Below are 16,691 nucleotides of genomic sequence, written 5' to 3' on the forward strand. Positions count from 1 at the left end.
ACCCGGTGAAAGGAAGGGTGGGACCTTGCCCTACCCAGGTCAGTCCTCCTGCCCTTGGTCCTGCACCATTCAAAGACTTACCAACTCCCGTTGCATTTTATTTGGGGGTAGAAGAGCAGTAAGAGCAGGAGATGGAAACGTTTTTCCCCTAAAATTCCAACCCAAGTTTCACTTTTTGTTGTTTTTTTTTTTTTTAAATAAAAATCTATCTCAATTCCACTCTCTTGCCTCAACGTGTTTTTCATTTGCAAGAGGATGTAGGAACTAGCCTTGCCTTGAGTGTTCTTTTGAAGTAGCTGCCTAGAGACTCATCCCTGGAGAACTGATTTTACCTCTCTGGACCTTAGATTTCCCATCTGTTCAATAAAGAGGCTGATGGATGATGTCTAAATTCTCACCCGCCGTAAACGTGGGAGTACCTGAGCCCCACTGTCCCTTGACTTTTCCACTAGAGGGTCCAGCACAGAGATAGTTAAAGGTTAAGGATCTCTCCAATGGAGAGTTGTTAACATGGGGTTGAGCGATCGCGGGCAGCAGGTTTCTGGCCTCGCCCAGCCGCGGCCTCAGAAACCCTCTCCAAGATTTCCCAACTGGGAGGGAGGCTGCGGCAGGGTCTCCTCTCCTTATTCTTCTCCCCAGGCGCCCGGGCGCAGCTCTATCCTCCTCCTGGACACCGAGCAGCCGACAGCATCCTCAAACCCGAGTAAGCCTGGACCTCTACACCTAGCTCGGTTTCTCAGAGCCCTGCCGCTACCCCTCCTCAATGTCCCTCTAGGTGCCCACTACTTTCCACTTCCAGACATTCTTCCAGCCGCACCAGCCTCACTTTGGAACCCCTGCGCCGGGCTCTGAGAGCCAGGGCTGCTGCGGAGCAGGGCGCTCTCCCGGGGCGTCCCGGGCTCCAGCACCCCTCAACACCACCACCACCTCCGCCCCCCGCCCCGCCTCAGGACCCTGCCGTCGCCTTCCCCTAGAACTCCCTGGGTGCTCTCCCGGCGCGCTCCTTCCTGCATCCACTCAGGGAGACCACCCGCCCCCCCCCAATCCCCGCTGCCACCTCCCCGGCAAAACAAGAGCTGGTCAGTGGGCAGGGCACCCGGCCCAACCGGCCCTCTGCTGAGCGGGGGCGGAGAAGGCCCCGGAGCCTCGCAGGGCTCCCGGGCACGCTCAGCTCTTCCGGGAGCAGCCTCGCGCGGGAACCCCGCATCAAAGCGCCCGAGCCGCAGCCTCCCGCCCGCGGGCGCCCGCCGCGCTCACCCTGACCCCGGGACGCGGGAGCCCCGGGCGCTGCTGGGACCCCGCGCAGCACGCCGGAGCTCGAGCTGCCCCCCACGCTCCTTTTCCGGCCCCCTCCGAGGAGGGGCGCGCGGGGCCCCAGAAGCATCTCCCGCCCGCCCTCCCCCACCCCCTTCCCAGCCCGCCCACCCGACCCGCGCGGCGTGGCGCGGCGCTGCGCTCGGATTCCGGGAGGGAAGCGCCGCGCGGAGTCCCTGGCGTCCTCAGTCCTGCCCCGCGAAGTGGAGATGCGCGAGAGGCAGGCGAGGGCGCGCAGCTCGTGAGACGCCGCGCCAGCCGGCACCATGCGCCTGCGGCCGCTGCCCCTCGTCGTGGTCCCCGGCTTGCTGCAGCTGGTGAGTGCCCGGCCCGCCGCGCGCCCCCCGCCCCACGCGCCGGGGCCGCGTTTCGGCGGGAAAACCGCTCCGGCTGCCGACTCGGAAGCAGAGTCTGGGGCTGCTTGGGCCATGGGGTCGGGGGCGCAGGCAGTGGAGGGAGTTTAGGGTTGCCTTAGAGGTTGAAGGGAAAGAATCAGGGAACGGGGATCAGAGTGGGGACCCTGAGGCGAGTGCGGTGCTTATGGAGGATTGGGACTGGAGGGCTGAGGTAAAGAAGGCAGAAAGTGGCAGGGAAGAAGGCGAGAGAGAAGGAACAGGTTTATTGAGGAGCGGTCGAGGAGGGGATAAGGGTAGACGGACGCGATGAGGATGGGCTGAAAGACCTGCCTCTAGCCCAGAGTTTGGGGGGCTTGGTGGTTATTTTTCACGTGGTATTTTGCCCGGATGCCCGCAAACACTTATAAAGCACGGCATCGTGCATCCTCGCTCTCAGGGCCGGTTGGTGGCTCCTTGCTGGGGAAAAACTTAGGCAAAAGACCGATTTGGGAGGCAGATTGGATTTCTCTTCGTTTTCTATCTGGCACTGGGGACTAGGATGGGGTTTTGTGCCGGCGGGGACGCAGGATGTAACTTTCAAATCCAACTCCACACAGGAGCCCCCTCCCCGTCGTCTCTACGCATTTTGTTCCCGAAGACCTCTCCTGCCTGGTCTGGGCGGCTCAGGGGGCACCGAGGAATATGAAGGGTATTAGAAGGTGGTTGCACGGTCCACCAGGGAGGCTCTAGGCGACCGTTCCAGTGGTGCCTCTCATCTCTCCTCGCTTTTCCCGCGTGGCGCCACCCTCTCCTCCTTCCGAAATATACCTGTATGCTGTATGGATTGCTAGTTAATTCTGTTTAAGGGAGATCCCAAGTAAGACGTTCAAGAAGACAACTTTTAAAGTACAATTATAGAAGGGGATTGCTTTGGCGCAGTCCGCCTCTGTGATGGATTTCTCTTGCTCTCTTGGCACTTGTCTTAATACGGTGCTATCAAGAGGGCTTTCTCCAGAAGCCAAGGTTTCTTTGGTCTTCATATTTAAGACTTGACCCAGTTTAATCTGGCTGTTAAAACAGGGTTAAGGAACCCAAGGATGATGATCCTTCCTTTTTTCCTTCCTTCATCCCTCCCTTCCTTCTCTCTCTCTCTCTCTCTCTCTCTCTCTCTCTCTTATTTCCCTTTAGGGGGAAAGATCAAGTAACTTATTAAAGTTTCTCTATGATACATATGATATTGTAGACGCAAAGATACTCTGTAAGTTTGAGGATGGAAGGAGTTCTAAAATGTCTTAGTGAAGGGGAGAGAGCACGAAAGGGCCTGTCCATTCCTTTTCCACAGAGATTAGCTTCACCTGCACAGCATCAAGAAATTCTTCAGTGGCTTCAAGAAGAAAATGCAGTGATGTTCCCAAATGTCCTTAAATGAGCCAGCACATACTGCCTATATACAAGATGGCATGTTAAAATAAATTTTACATCTAAGACATTAAGCATGCCACATATATGCCATAATACTCTTCAGTATCCCTTGCTTTTTGAAATGTTTGATCTAGATTCCAAAAAAAGGTGATTTAACAAAGCAACATTTGTATGGTGTGTGTAAGTAAAACTGTAAAAACCTGGGGAACTCAGGTACTTAGGTAGGATCTTCAGAATATCTTCATGAATCTCTTAGTTCATTCATTTAATTTTGCATTCAGTGATCATGAACTGTGTATCTGTTCCACTGTATTAGACTCTTAAAGATAAGGAGCTATATTGGGGGATGTGTTGGGAAAAGTTCTTCTATCAGTTTACTGTATTGGGAATGTTAGATTTTTTTTTTTTCACACCACCAGAGTCAATAGGGAATAAGAATTACATCTTGACAAGATTATATACCCTCCTTAAGAGCTAGATTCTAATATTACAGCGTGGCTTGATTTATCAGTTTTTAAGGAAGTGTATGTCAAATTCTAATCCATTTTTGGATTGTGCTTGGGCTGTAATGTTTTTTCCTGGAGCACTTTATCATGGTAAGTGAGGTGGGGAGCTGCAGCTGGGCGATAAGCATACATTCCTTACACTGCCATCCTTTTGGACAATAAAAAGCTGTTTACATTCTCCACAATCTTAGAGCTGTTTCCAGCCTTATAACACAAGGGGGTTAGGATGTGAAAGGAAAACAGAGTGGCTGAGCAGGGTAGATCTAAATGAAAACACCCCCCAATCCCACCATTCACCCCAACCCAGCAGGTATCCAAAAAAAAAAAAAAGTTATAATTTGGCCCTTTGGATGGCTTATAGTTTTAGTCTACCTTTTCAGCTAATATTGAACTTCTTTGCTAAATCCCAATAGCAAGTGGATAAAATGTTTGAAAACTAATTTTTTCATTTTCTAGGAACCATGTGTACATAGTACATCTGCCCTTGGGGGGAGGGAGTGGAGACGAGGTTGGGTTATCGCTGGAACTGGATTTTACTTTTCCATTCCCACTGCCATCCTAAAATGCTAAATATTTTTAAATGAGTAGTGGATTCATTGGGGGATATTGACATTTTAATTTTAAGAAAATTGCCTGATTCATATGAAAGCAGTCAGAGGGAGTTGGGCCCAAATAAGTCCCTATCATATAATACTGATACAATAACTAGAAGACTTATTTGGGGGATATTTATAATTTTTAAGAAAACAATAAGCTGAATTGATAAATATTGCGGGTAAACTATGAAGTATGTGTGTCTGTGATTTGTCCTTACCCAATTTTCCTGGCCTGTGTCTAGTGTTTTAACAGGCAGGTTGCTATACCTAATTAATAAGATTTCTAGGCATTTGCAGAATTAAGTATCAATCCTGAATGTATTATTTTCTTTGAAATTCTTATTCAGCAACATATCTTTATAAAAATATTAATAGCACATTATCTCTTGTCTGCCATCTAATGAAGAGAAAATTAGCATTTGAAGTTAATATTATAATGAGTGTTATTTTGTGACATGATACAAGGTAAAGACTTCGCCAGTTGACAGCTTCTCACAGATTTGCATGATTATTTGTAACTCATAATAAGTGTGATTTTTGCCTCTAAGTAAAATGCAGATTGTAAAAAGATTAAATTTGAATTTAAATGGATGATAAGCTTGAGTTTAAGATAAAATTTAGTGGTGATTTTAAAAATTAGTTTGTTATACATTTCAACTTGTTTTTCTGTGATATAATGATGAGTTTATCAAGTAAAATATAAATTAAAAAAGCGATGCAAGTTAGCAAATTTTTAGAATCCTATAAAATCAGAATACTTGTGATGCAAAGTGTTAACAATTTTAAGTTCATCCTCATTATATAGTATCATCCCACATGAACTTATTGAGGATATTTTTATCTTAACAAATTATTGATTTTAATATTTATTTAGTGTCATAGTCATAACATATATTTATTCCCAGTTCTGTATTTTCAAGAAGTGATAACTCATGACTGTCTTCCATTCAGAAATCACAATTTCCCTCATACAGTTTAGATCAATTAACATCAAAACAGTATTTTCCAGTGTAGGATCAATAGTCGTCTGTTGCCTAGATGACAATGCAGAGGAGAAGAAAATACCACCATATCATGGTTACGACTTAGAGTTGGCTGGGCTTTGAAATTGACTCCTCATTAAAAGCATCATTATCTTAGACATTTTTAAAAATGAGAACTAGGATTAGACAATTAAGTCCTCTATTCCAGCCACTCACCTCCCAGTATAAATTGTGTTCCCTTGGCCTATTTTAGGATTAGGTTGTGTAGTTCAGTTTTAAATGCCTTCCACGTAGGAAACTGACTCCCCTTGGGAACCTATTTTATAGCTCAATAGATTTCCGAGTGGAAAAGAAAAGCCTTGTTACTTTTTGTTCCATAGTTTTTTTCTTTCTTTTTTTTTATAGTTTTTTTCTTAATTTTTTATTGTTTCTGATTAGTGGTCAAAATGCTAAATAAGGCAGAAGGCTTTTTTGCAAAACTTTTATTAGAGGTTTTCCATTCTCAGCTTAAAATGTGTAGCTCTTGCAAATCGAATGAATTAAGAAATGTTGATTTTTACAACACACTGCCCACCTTTTATCTATTAAAGAGCTAATCAATACATTGTGAATGATCTCGTTATTTAGTAGTAGCAATCAGAGATGAATATAAGTGTGTCACAGGTTTGTGATTTTGTAAAAGCTTCAGGACTGTCTCCTACTGTTTACATATTCTGCGGTCTCTTTTACCTGAAGCTTTGCTGGGTAAGATTTGAAAAAAGAATTATAGCCACACGCTCAAATGCCTACAGTTAGGGCTGTGTCAGCATTTCTGTGAAGAATCTCATTTCTATCTTAGCCATAAGCATTATAGCCGGTTAGAAGTTGGCATTTAATATCTTGATTTGGGAGTCAATTATTTTAAAGCTGCTTTAAAAAATTGGTCCAAGTGATTTTGAGCACTCATCCATGTGAGTTTACTCTCTAGATATTCTTATAGTATGTGGAATGATGATTTAAGAAACTAATTTCTATATCATTCTTGCACAGTGGTTATAATTTAAAATGTAGCATGTTTAAATCATTTTCAATAGTCTCTTCCAAGTTAACCTATTTATTGAACCACTGTAAGATATTGTAACACTGTTTCATCACAAACAATTTTAATTGTGCCAAATTCAGATGCCTTAGTTGGTCTTTATTTACTAAAAATTGTAAGAGTCTTTATTTGCTAACAATCTGTTTGAATTTTTTATTACTTGTGATATGACCAACGGTATCGATGACAACTCTGTTCTTTATTTCAAAATCTTGCTCAATAAAAAAAGTATCTAAAGCAATTTACAATATAGATTTTCATATTATAGAAAGAATTCTAAGATTGATTGAAAACTTCCAATTTATGTTGGTTTTAGTTTATGAAGATCTAGATGAAAACCTTCAAATAACTGTTTGGTTTATTATGCTGTAAGATCAGTATATAATAAGGAATTCTGTTTCTTTATAGAACTGCCATTAAAAATGAATATTTCATTATCTAAACCCAAAAGCTATAAGAAATATTTTTCCTGGCCAGATCATTCAAGAAGTTAAAATAGTTGTCTTTAAAATTGTCATTCTTGTAAATTTTGCTTTTCTTAGATTTATGGACCCATAGTAAGAAAACTGGGAAGTTTTACAAATTTAAACTACAATGATAATAATGCTCTCTTAGATTTGCATATACCTACCTGTTTTCAAGTTTCTGTCACACAGTTTATCACATTCTATTCTCCCAAAAAATCTACAAGAAGAACATGTTGAAAGTTTCCATTTGTGTACTGGAAAGAACAATGTATTTGGAGTCGAAAGACGAGTTCTATCTCTAAATAAATTGCATATTCAACAAATATTTACTATTTTGTTCCTGACTTTACACTGAGACTGTAGCAGACATTGAGGACATAACAGTAAAAAAAATGGAACTGCTATGAGAATATGAGTGTGTGTGTGTGTGTGTGTGTGTGTCTGTGCGCACGCGCATGTCTGTGTGTCTTGGGCTGGTCATTTAATAACCTCAAATCCCTCATCTGTACGATGACGTCATCAGTGATAAAGAGAATGAAAAATGATTTCTAACATCCCTTTCCTTTTTTTAATGTACAGTAACAGTGTTACTGTATTTTTCTTTTATGAATTATGTACATCTTTACTGTACAATTTAAAGTATGTCTTACCTACAAACATAATTGCTTTAAATATAAGTTTTACATGGAGTTTGTGCTTTTAACCATATCACAAATGGTACATATATTTAGAAATAGATTTAAGATACTACAAGACTGCTTAATGTTATATCTTCTTATGGAAAAGGACAATTTAGTGAAACTAGGCAAAGGGAATTGACAAATACTTATTTAACACTTGTAATCAGCAAAATCAATAAAATTTAAATTAAAATGGTACAATAAGGGCTTTTCCCCCTATATACCATTTTTAAATTGTAAACCACTAACATCTACTCATTTCTTTAATTTAAATAAAAAGTAAATTGGCTCTCAGTTAAATTCTAATTATTAAGATAAGCAGCATTACAGCTTAATACTGTACTTCAACCAGAAAACTAGCATGTGACTTTTTGTACACCTCAGTAGAATCCAACCTATTTAAATCAGGAATACTATTAACTAACTCCAAAGGTCTTGGGAGTTCTGATGTTAATGGGATGAAATTTTAAAAAGAAAACCAGGAAAGAACTGGCATGTGAGACCTATCAAAGATGGAAGAAATTGTTAATGCTTTTAACATCAGGGGACAAGTCAACTGAAACAGACTGACTAGTCCTGGGGTTCAGTCCAACTATATTCTAAACAACATGAATGTCTTTAAAAACGAAACTTGACTTTGTGATAGTGCTGGTTTGGGCCAAATAAAAGGATTCTCAGGTCATAAAAACACTTAAGTAAATCTCTTTATTCAAGATTATGGAAAATGGTGATTTTCAAGCATTGACATATATATTGACAGTTTTAAAATCTCATCAGTTTTACCTTAAGTTATATGGCTTGTATATTTATTCACTCAAAACTGTAACTTAGGAAATAGTTGAGATTACTTGAAGGGAGAGACCACATATGTAATTTATATGGCTGTTAAAAGTCCATGATCTGCATGATATTTTGAATGGATAGTGTATACATAAGAGAATAGGGACTCAAAAGAACCATTTAACACTTTGTAGCAATGATAACAATCATTTTTATTAATACAGTTTTTGCATTTGGATAACCCAAACAGAAGACCCAAAACATAAGAAATGTGGCTGCAGAAATGAAAAGGGAGGTGAAGTTTTCAAAAGTGTGTTTTCCACAGTCATGAATTCACCTGCTGCTTCCATGTTGATGACTCCCAAATTTGTACCTCAATTCCTACCCTACTGCTCAGCCTCCAAGGCCATCTCTCCATAGCTCACTTTCTTTGCCTTGGATGTTTTACTGCCAACTCACACTCAACATGTCCACAGCCACACACAGCTTTCCTGAACAAGTAACCTTCCAACATTCATGGATTCAGATCTTGAAGTCACTACCTTGTCCCCCTTTTTAATGTCTGGTATCTTTGTGTTGGGACAAGCGACTTAGTATAAAGCATCACATGGTTTATAAGATAATTTCATGTGTGTGATCTCAGGGTTCATCTTCACATCAGCTCTGGAAGGTAAACAGAACAATAGTTATTGCATCCATTTTTAAAAATGAAGACACAAAGGCGTGGAAGGTTTCCAAGACAGACTGTATACAGACCACACAAAAGGCGCAACTTGAATTGTCCGCCCAGTCCATCCCCAAGGTCACGGTAGCATCTGTTTGTAGCAGAAGGCTGTGAGATCCATCATAGACCCCCAGAGTGAAGGGCTTGAGGGACGTTTCCAGGAAATGTTCTGTTCTGCTCAGCAGCCATGCCGAGGCAGAAACCTCGACTCATTCTAGGAAGGTTTTAAACAAATTTGCCATGAAGTCAACAAGTTTAACAGAGTAAACAGATTTTTAGAGCCTGGCTCTTATTCGGGAGTCCCATTTAGAATTTAGCCTCAGAGTTTAGTTTCCAGGTGCTCCAGCTTTTACAGCTTTAGGGCTACGTGGACGGCCTAGTGATGTGGTTCCAGTTAGGATCAGCAGAGGGTTGGAGAGTTCCTCTAATTCCTCAAGATCTCAACCTGTCCCGCTTCAGATGGAAAAGGTGAACAAGAAGAGAGAGAAGGGCTTCAACTGCTATGAAGGGCTACTTAATCTTGTTTTTTTTAATGGACAGGTGGGAATATGAGAAGGAGCCAGTGGGGTGGGGGGAGGCATCTAGTAGGTGCTGACACCTACTAGACTCGCAGGACTTGTGAGCTTCCGTAGAAGATTTTACTCTACCAGTAGCATTCTGGCTCTTGCCCTCTCTCCCTTTCTTACTTTTTATGAAAATATGTATTTGATTACAGAGGTGGTATAGCATAGTGAATGTTATTGGCTTTCCACCCAGATCCCTTTGGATCTCTTCTTACCATTTCTGTGCGCCCTCTCCTTTTTTGGTTTCTGTTCTAACACTGGGCACCTATAACTCTCCTTCAGAGGATTTCCCTGGGGGTGTTGGATGCCCCCTCGCCAGAGAGCACTCAGAGCCAGACTGCAGTTCCCTTCCTTCTGGGACAGCTCTTGACAAATGACTGACAGGTGCCAGAGTGTGAAAGGCCCAGCTCCCTTGCTCAGAGGTTTAAGGAATACATTGGAGTGTCCCTGTGAGAGCAGGTCAAAGCTCCGCTCAAGGGGACTTTGCTTGGGATCGCACACGTCCATGGCTTCCTCTTGTTCACTGACCCGCTGCCCCACTTCCCCACCAGACTCCCCTGGACACGCTTCACGATAAATCACTTGCACTCAAACACTTGTCTTGCTGTCTGTTTCTGGGGAACCCAACCTAAGGTGTCTGTTTAAATTTTTTTTTAACATGCAGAAATTTTTAAAGCAGCTATTCGTACCTCTGCCTGCTTTGTGCTATCTTATACTAAGAGATAATCGCTATTAGTAGTTTAATGTGTCTCTTTCCAGAAATTACGGATATGTATGCTTTCATCATAATTATATCAACACAACATAACATCACGTAACATGTATTTTTAATGCAATAATATACTGTGGCCATTTTTATACCATGTACAACTTATATTTTTGAGAATTCTTAGTATTTCATGGCACTGATATGCCATAAGGTATTTAATCAGTCTCTTATTAATGAAAATTTTGGTTGTCTTGAATTTTTTCAGTTCATTTGTGAGTATATTTATAAAATGAATTCCTAGGGGGGTGGTGGTGGGATGAATTGGGCGATTGGGATTGACATGTATACACTGATGTGTATAAAGTGGATGACTAATAAGAAAATAAATAAATAAACATTTAAAAAATAGAAAAAAAATAATAAAAAATAAACAAAATGAATTCCTAGAATTGAAAATACTTGGCCAAGGCTGGGAATGTACAATATGAATTTTGATAAATATAAATTTTCCCCTTAATAACCATACAAAAATACAGTACCACTCACAGTGGATATGCATCCTACATCCCTATCTGGATAGTGGCTTTTTTGTTTACTTTTTCAATCTGTTAGAGGAAAACACCTCATTGTTTTTAAAATCTGTTGTATATTACTTATTAAGAAGGTGAAGTTTATTCTTATATTTAATAACCCTTTGAATTTATTTTGTGATTCCTTCCTTTTTAAATAACTTCCCATTTTTCAATTCTTTTTGTCTACAGCTTTTAAACTTTTATAGTTTTTTTTTTATATTGCTCTTGCACAATTGTTTATTTTACTATTCCTGGATATTTTATATATTATGGGGTTGTGGCTACCATTTCTAGGCCTGACATTTTAAAATTGATTTTTGCTGGAATTTAAAGAAAGCTATTTATTTTAGTATATTTATTGTATCAGTTCTATTTCTGGACTGGATTATTAGTTTTAATAATTTTTAATTTGATTCTCTTGAATTTTATATATAGACAATCATATTACCTATAAATAATCGTATATAGAAGCTAAATGGAAGCTTTCTGGGGCAGATTCCATAGCTAACTGACTAAATGGCCTAGGTTGAATGAAGCCTGGAGTTAAGGGGTGAGCGTTCAGGACCTCAGCCCTCTTTCTGCTTTAGTGAAGGACATGCATCCTCCTGGTAGCTGCCCTGCGCCTGCTTGCACTCCCAGCTCCTCCCGTGCTGATTTTGGTGGTGGAGAGGGGATTCTGTTGAGGGGGTAAACCCCTGTTCAGGTGCTGTTCTCTTTTGCCTTTGTTTGGTTACTGGCTGCTCAGCACAATTGGCTTCTCCATCATTCTGATTCACTCTTCTTTACATCTTCCAGAGATTCTCACATTTTGTGGACCCTTGGCATCCTTTCCTCTTTGTAGCACTAGGCACTCATTCTTGTTTTTGCATTCCTAGTTCATTTCATTGGAAATTTGGGAGAGAGGCAAGGTAAACACATTCACTCATCTTTCCTCATTGCAACTCAAAATCTTTCAGTCATTTTTGGCTCATCTTTCTTCATCCCCTTCAGTATCCATTCAGTCACAAAATCCTGTGAAATTTCCTTCCAAATCCATCTGTAAACTGTCTCTTTCTCTCCACCTGTTTCCATTTCATCACTACAGCAGCCTCCTAGCTGGTCTATTTTATTCCAACATGAGCCCTCTGAATGCATTCCACATGTCACAGATCATCTTTCTTAAATTCTCCTTTGATTTACTATGCCACTCCACTATTAAGGATGAGACTGTGATTCCCTTTTCCTTAATACATTGAGTCTAAATTTCTCTTTCTGGTTTTCCAGCCTTAAATCTCCCATCCAATATTCATCGCATACTCTTAACTGCAGCCAGGTCTGTATCCTTATACTCCATGAATACTTCAGAGTAAAGGGAAAGCATAGGTTTTAGTGTCAGACTGACTTGGATTCCAATGCTTTTTCTGGCACCTTGAACAAGAGGACACATCTACTCAATTTCAGTGGGGTTTTTTTCCCTGAAATAATGGTAATTATAGCTATTTCTTAGGGTTATGATTATATACCAAAAAAGTGAAATGCCTAGTACCTAGCATTAGCTTAACAAAGGTCAGTTTTCCTTTCCACCTGCAACAGCTTAGGTTTTTTGTGTGTAAGCAATAGAAACTGACTTTGACAAACTTAGAGAAGAAATTCCTGAATACAGGGTAGCACACAGGAAAGGTTGGAGAATCGGGCATGTCTAGAGCAAAATCAAGGGTCTAGGTATCGGGAAAGTATCAATTGGCCAAGATGATGAATAAATGTCCATCTTTTTCTCTCAAGTTTTTCTTTCACTTCATTTAAGATGCCATGTTCTGGTTGAGAGAGCCTAGATGGCTTGGGTCATAATGCCTTGGCTTGAGAAGGGTGGGACACTTTGATGAACAGTTCCACGCATCCTAGGGAATCAACACTATATGTTCCTGTTAGAGAACCTGTGATCAGAACTCCCACCACAGGAAGAGCTCAGAGAAAGAGACCCAAGCACCCACAGTGAAGACCCATTCCAGCTCTTTGTGTTAATCAACCAGATCTCCACTCGTAAACAGACATAGACCACAAGATCACCAGACATTTAAGTGAAATCTTTAGCAAAAAATAATAAGAAGGAGAAGGACAAAGAGAAACTAACAGAACCTACCCTGGAAGAAACAAATAATACAGGGGACAGAGTTCAATTTTAAAAATTCCTAATTAGGATTCTCAGAGAGTCAAGAGGATATTGCATCCTAAAAACAAGCCCTTTTCACAGACTGCTATGAAGAAAGATCGACTGGGTAATAAGAAGGAGTTCTTGGAAGTGAAATATGTAACAAAATTAATACGTCAGGGAGAAGGTTAGGAAAAAAGGAACAGAGATCATGCTGGTGAACTGTAAGGTGAAATCAAGGGAACCTGCCATGACAGAGCCGAAAGACCAACATGGAAAATACGAGAGAACAGTGACAAGACGTAGAGGATGAATCCAGCGAGGAGCCCCAGAAACAGATAACAGGAGGCTATGAGGGGAAGGAACATAGTCAACAGGGTTGAATGGGCTGATAAAAAAAATAAAATCCTGGTGAAATTCCTGAACTCAAAGGAAAAAACAGAAAACCCTAAGAGCTTTCAGAGATTACTAACAAAACAAACATACGCCTCATCAACCACACTGGATGTTAGAAGCAATGGAACAATGCCTTCAAATTTCTGAATATTCCGAAAGAATATTGAACCAACAGCCAAATTATCAATCAAACATGAAGGGGAAAAGTAGGAGGAAGAGAAGGAAGAGAAAATAAACAATGACATCTGGAGCATGCAGGCGTCTCGGGGGAGTTACCACTCACTCCATATGGAAAAATCCTCAAAGAAGTACATCAGCAAAGCAAGAAAGAATATAGCACAAGGGGATGATGTGAGGTAGCGTGGTGTCTGAGTATGACTCAGAAGAAGTGAAGGAGGCTAGAGCCGTTAGCCTCTGACCCAGGGGAGATGTGGGTTCTGTTTCCTTCGGTGTGGTCCAGTCACACTGTGGCCCTACTGGGAATTTCATTTAAACCATTCAGTTTTATAAATGCTATTTATTAATTTGCTGTGTTTAACATGGATTTGTACTCAAAGCAGGAATGATTTAAACATAGTTTAAGAATGGAATGGGCTTCCCTGGTGGCGCAGTGGTTGAGAGTCCGCCTGCCGATGCAGGGGTCACGGGTTCGTGCCCCGGTCCGGGAAGATCCCACATGCCGCAGAGCAGATAGGCCCGTGAGCCATGGCTGCTAGACCTGCGCGTCCGGAGCCTGTGCTCCGCAACGGGAGAGGCCACAACAGTGAGAGGCCTGCATACCGCAAAAAAAAAAAAGAAAAAAAGAGAATGGAATGTAACTATAATAAACATTAATGAACTGAAATAGTATAATAAAAATTGGACGTAAAGGGAAAACAAGAGGTGAAGCTAGGTGAGCATATCAGTTTCCTTGTTTTTCATAGTAAGAACTTAAGCTGTCTAATTTTTTTTTTAACATCTTTATTGGGGTATAATTGCTTTACAATGGTGTGTTAGTTTCTGCTTTATAACAAAGTGAATCAGTCATACATAAACATATGTTCCCATATGTCTTCCCTCTTGCGTCTCCCTCCCTCCCACCCTCCCTATCCCACCCCTCCAGGCTGTCACAAAGCACCGAGCCGTTATCCCTGTGCCATGCGACTGCTTCCCACTAGCTATCTACCTTACTACGTTTGTTAGTGTGTATATGCCCATGACTCTCTCTCGCCCTGGCACAGCTCACCCTTCCCCCTCCCCATAACCTCAAGTCCGTTCTCTAGGAGGTCTGCATCTTTATTCCTGCCTTACCCCTAGGTTCTTCATGACATTTTTTTTTCTTAAATTCCATATATATGTGTTATAAGCTGTCTAATGTTAATAAATTAAGAAGTAGACTTAACGAATAATAATACAACCAACCAAAACCAAGAATTGGAGAAAGGGAGATAGGCACAGTCATCACCCTTCATAAAAAGAAGTCAATGATGTTATTTAAACTGAAACAGAGTAGTAAAAAAATCAAAAATTTTTTTAAAATCTTCATGGTAAAAAAAAAAAAAAAGAAATAGACTTAAAGCCTTAAAAGCTACCAAATAATAGAATTAAAAATAATACAACCAACAAAAATTCAGTATGTAAGTTTATTTACTCTGTGCTCTAATTTCTTCTATCATTTAAATAGATTAGAAAGTGAATATTAACATCTGGAAAAGGCATTTTGACCTTAAAATGTGATTTTGTATTTGTGCCCTTCTTTTTCTGTAGTGCTTTTGACAAATATCATTCATCAGTGAATTTCAAGATAAAGTGGGTCTTTTCAGTGGAAGGAGCTGTCCAGCAGTTGTAAAGACATGCTCAGGACATGGCCATAAGTGTGCCTTCCCTAGGAGGTGATAGATACGTTTATGGTGTAGATTGTGGCTTGATGGTTTTTCACGGGTGTATACTTATCTCCAAACTCATCAACTTGTATACATTAAATATGTATAGCTTTTTGTGTGTCAGTCATTCCTCCAAAAAAGTCATTTTATAAAAAAGAGGTAAGCAGAGGCCATCTGTTGGGTCATGCCTCAGGGAAGGGTTTCTCAGCCTCAGCACTACTGACATTTTGGGCCAGATAATTACTTGAGTGGGGGGAAGGGGTGGGAGAAAAGTGGCTGCCCTGTGCCTTGTAGGATGCTTAATAGCATCCCTGGCCTCTACCTACTTAGATGCCAGCAGCACACTCTCCCCATTGTGACAACCCAAAATATCTCCAGACATTGATAAATGTCCCCTGAGAAGCAAACACACCCCAACTGAGAACCACCAGTGAAGGGAATTCCTGGCTGTGAGAAGCTGAACCAGGTGAGCTCTTTGGACTCTCCCAGTTAAATACTTTGTCTTTGAACTGTTGGGAAGGGGTCAGCATTTTGCAAAGACCTAGTTTATTTCTTAACACTTCTTTCCATCTCAGGCAAGTTTCCTTCAGTTCAGTTTTTGAGTGCCAAGTCCATCAGGCGCTGTGCCCAGTGCACACATCTCTGACAAATTTTCCTTTTTGAGGGAAATGATTGATGAGTGATCCCCCTGATATTCCTCTCCTGGATAAGAGTTCCCTCCAAGAAAAGTTCACACATTTCATCTTGCCTCAGGTACACATCTTACCAGTAGTTAGGGCTGGCTCCAAGAGTTTTAGGAAAGCTTTCGAGTTTCCATATTTTACAGTGCAGTAATGAGGAAGTGTTACTTTGTAATGAAGATAGCAAATAAAACTGAAAATGATAACCATAAATAATAGTTGGTTAATAAAAACGTGAACTAAATCACCCTCGATGTGCCTATTTGTTATAATTAAAATATAGTGGGACTACATTCTTCAAAGAATTTATCCCAAACCCAGATGACACTATGGATATCAAAACAGGACAGTAACACTTTTGAGTGGAAGATTTGATCTAGTTTTTGAGATTTTTTAAATGTAGCTTAAAACTATTCAGTTCAACTTTTGAGGGCTAGACTGCATTTCTTTTTGTTGAAAATTGGGGATTTTCAAGTTTACAAATGTAAACTGTGAGTTACTCTATTTTTTATAAATGGTATATGAATCACTTTCTCCTACATCAGAATGTATTTTTTAATTAAGTTTCTCCTTTAAGGCAATTCTCATTTTTTAAGAAATTGTATCTATGAAGGTACTATAAGACTTGCATCTTCTTCCCCAGAGATAAACGTGGTAATAAAGAAGTAAAAAGAATCCCATCTGGTGTTAAAATTTGAAATAGAGTATATTTTCATGAAATTAAATCTATACATAAATAGTGACCTTACTTATTGGGATAAAATCTGAGAACTCCAGTGAACTGCAGCTGGGCTGCCACTCCAGGGATGTATAAAGGGATATATCCCTTTATGTCAAGGCGGGTGGGCCTTTGTATAGGCTCCTGTAGCTTTCCGAGTGAGTGTGTTACAGACACG

At 40.7% G+C, this 16,691-nt stretch overlaps 1 protein-coding gene across 1 annotated transcript in view; it reads left to right on the forward strand.

Annotated features, from left to right (window-relative positions):
• The first annotated feature begins 1,518 nt into the window (after positions 1–1,518).
• The window catches only part of NXPH2 (neurexophilin 2), a 109,413-nt gene continuing 94,240 nt past the window's right edge, over positions 1,519–16,691 (forward strand). Inside the window, exon 1 of the mRNA XM_060015717.1 lies at positions 1,519–1,631. Coding sequence (XP_059871700.1) covers positions 1,581–1,631 — 51 coding nt within the window. The 5' untranslated portion in view covers positions 1,519–1,580. The remainder of the gene's footprint in view (positions 1,632–16,691) is intronic.

The sequence above is a fragment of the Delphinus delphis genome, chromosome 7, assembly GCF_949987515.2.
Source record: "Delphinus delphis chromosome 7, mDelDel1.2, whole genome shotgun sequence".
NCBI classification, from domain to species: domain Eukaryota; kingdom Metazoa; phylum Chordata; class Mammalia; order Artiodactyla; family Delphinidae; genus Delphinus; species Delphinus delphis.